We start from the raw sequence: 3084 nt of genomic DNA on the forward strand, positions 1-3084 counted from the left end.
ATCCTTAACAATCCCTGATAATCCTCCGAGGCGTCTGAAAAGAAAATGGCCACGGGACCTTCTAATTTAAATTAATGTTTGAAGTACCACCAATGAGTGGTTCCTTCCCAAGATTTTCAAGTGTTATTTTGTACAGTTGTAAATTACAATAAATAAATAATTAAAAAAAAAGATACACAGAGCATATCGGCAGAAAGTCTGATGGAAAAATGCTACTAATACATCAAAAATCAGTGGGACAAGGAAGAAAGCGAGACCAAAGCTGAGGTGGTTGGATGATGCTGACAATATCATGGAAGCCAAGAACTGGATGGCGTCAGCACAATACCATGACAATTGCAGGAAGTGGTTGGAGGAGGCCAAGACCCATTTCTGGATTCTAGAGCTGTCATAAAAAACAAAAATACATAAAATAGATATTTGATCTACAGAGAATAAAATAGATATGTGATCTACAGAGAATAAAATAGATATCTGATCTACAGAGAATAAAATAGATTTGTGATCTACAGAGAATAAAATAGATATCTGATCTACAGAGAATAAAATAGATATCTGATCTACAGAGAATAAAATAGATATCTGATATACAGTGAATAAAATAGATATATGATCTACAGAGAATAAAATAGATATCTGATCTACAGAGAATAAAATAGATTTGTGATCTACAGAGAATAAAATAGATATCTGATCTATAGAGAATAAAAAGGCGTTGATGGACACATTTGTTTTGGTTCATACATTAATTTAAAGAGAAAATAGCAGACTTTGTATACAATCTTTACAAACCTGTCTTGTGTCGTAACTCTCGGATAGCTGCTGCATGTGTTCCGTTAGTTTGATAAGTTCGTCTTCTTGGTCAGCCAAAACGCATTTCAGTTCAATCATTTCTTTTTCTAGCATATTTTTCTCCGTTTCAGACATTCGTAGTTCGGCTATTGTTCTTTTCAGAGACTTATTTTCTGCCTGAAGTCTTTCTAATTCCTTACAATTATTCTTCAGTTCATCATATTCCCATTCCATCTTAAAAAGAAATAAATACATTTTAATAATATATAAGTTTCATTTACAAGTATAATCTCAATGATGCAATTTCTTGATTGCTTTTAAAGTAATTATTAATATCATGGTCCGAAATAAACCTTTATTTGTATTTAGGATGAATAAAAAGGGGGGTGAGGGTCGTGGGCACAGAAATTTTTTTATTTTTTGACGCACCCGGACCATCTTCCTTTTATTATATTCCCTTTTATTTGAATTTATCTTCACCAGCACTAGATTACTTGAACTAATATTTTGAACTCTGTGATTTGTAACTTTTCTCTGTTCCTTTGGGTTTCAAATTATCAATAGTCGACTATACAAAGGCAGCTGTTATATTCACAGTATTTTTTAAGGTACAGATTAAAACATTATATAAAAAACAAACCTTCTTTAGTTCGTGGTTTTCTGCTTTGAATTTAGAGTTTTCTATCGTAATACTGTCAAGTTTCAATAAAAGACCTTTCATTCGTTCCTCCAAACCTTGGCCATATTCCAATCTAGGAAAAATAAAAATACTTATCATTCGGTGAGATGTTGAATAAAATTAATATTAGTACATTGTTGGAACAATAAACAGCAATATATGGATCAACACAGGATGGTTACAGGAATACAGGAAGGTTTCCTAGGGTCTTAAGGATAGGAATAAGAATGAACAAGAAAGGTACTGTCTTTGGATATAAGGATAGAGCCAATTTTTCTCGGAATAACAATGAGAGATATGAAAACGTCAGAGAAAATTGAAGATGAATCTTATGAAGAAGTTCATTATAATCTTTTCAGAAATTAATATTGCTGAGACAACCACGATGATGCCATCTAAAAAAAATTCATGGAAAAAGACGAGTTTTTTGGCCAAACATTTGAAGGGGAACTTGGTGTCAGCAGATGCACAACTCCTATTTGAAGTTCAAAACTGGATTGTTGAGCCAATTGATCACATGAGCTGGCGAAGCCTTTAAGATAAGCCAGTCTCTGTGATAGGACATAGTATCACATATGTATATATCTTCTTTCAAAAAATTTATAGAATAGAACCTGACAAATAGAACATATGTTAGAGAATAAAATAAATTTAAATTAAAATGTTATAAACCGCTTAAAAAAAGGTCATTTTTTGTTGCTATTCCAAACCACAGCCACACATCAACCATTTTTCTTATATCTGTTTTAATTAGATTATTAAATAAATAGATTAAACTAAATCTTATGCTAAGATAAGGGACTGAGCTTAACAAAAAGGGAAATTTTCCCCTCTTTGAACAGTTTTTTTTATCTCTCTGAGCCTTACAATTTCCTTGAAAATTATGATTATTCCATAAGATGGAAACCCTGGTAATATTATTTAAACATTTATAATTTATCTGGATAGAAATTAATGTAAATTTGATTCCAGTTATTCCTGTAAGCTTTGTACTTTGAATGAACTTGATGATTAAGCTCATAGTATTTTAATTTGTCTAGCTTTCACATTGCAGTGAAAAAATCATTTATAGAAATCTTTGACGATGTGAGGCAGCAATTCATAAATTTACTTTTTTCTGGAGCTAAGCCATCAAAATAAATTAAATGATATTTTTATATTTTTTATGAATATCTTTAAAATAAAAAAAAACTATTCACTTAACAGTCAGTCTCATTTTTATATTTATTATAAATTTTTTTAAGTTGGTTTGTAAGTAATTAACTGTTAGTTTAATCTTTCAAAATGTTTCAATTTACTTTTGGCTCATAATCCTCCCCGAAGGTTGAAACAGTATTGGCTCCGAGACTTTTTATGAATTGCTGATGGAATTCTGGCAATGGCCAGCTTTTCCATTCAAGTCCTGAGTGTATGTGGCTCAAGCACTCTCATTCAATCTCCACCACTAGCCCTCAATACCAGTGAGGCTGGACAGAAGCGCTAGGATCTCTTGGAGCCCGGCTTTACCTTCCACACAGGCTGGAAATATTTTATATAGGTGCAAATGTGTTTATTTTATTGTTATTTAAATTTTATTTTCTTTGTCTTTTATATAAGTTATTTTATTTTTATAA

At 31.3% G+C, this 3084-nt stretch overlaps 1 protein-coding gene across 3 annotated transcripts in view; it reads right to left on the bottom strand.

Annotated features, from left to right (window-relative positions):
* Positions 1-3084, bottom strand: part of LOC106681586 (putative leucine-rich repeat-containing protein DDB_G0290503) — a 48103-nt gene that overhangs the window by 33345 nt on the left and 11674 nt on the right. For all 3 annotated transcript variants that reach the window (XM_014421980.2, XM_014421979.2, XM_067047990.1), the window contains 2 exons: positions 1433-1544; positions 793-1026 (listed from right to left, as the gene is read on the bottom strand). In XM_014421980.2, the coding sequence (XP_014277466.1) occupies positions 793-1026; positions 1433-1513 (315 nt within the window). In that variant the 5' untranslated portion in view covers positions 1514-1544. The remainder of the gene's footprint in view (positions 1-792; positions 1027-1432; positions 1545-3084) is intronic.

This window comes from Halyomorpha halys, unplaced genomic scaffold (assembly GCF_000696795.3).
Source record: "Halyomorpha halys isolate HHAL.00 unplaced genomic scaffold, Hhal_1.1 Scaffold349.1, whole genome shotgun sequence".
Lineage (NCBI taxonomy): Eukaryota > Metazoa > Arthropoda > Insecta > Hemiptera > Pentatomidae > Halyomorpha > Halyomorpha halys.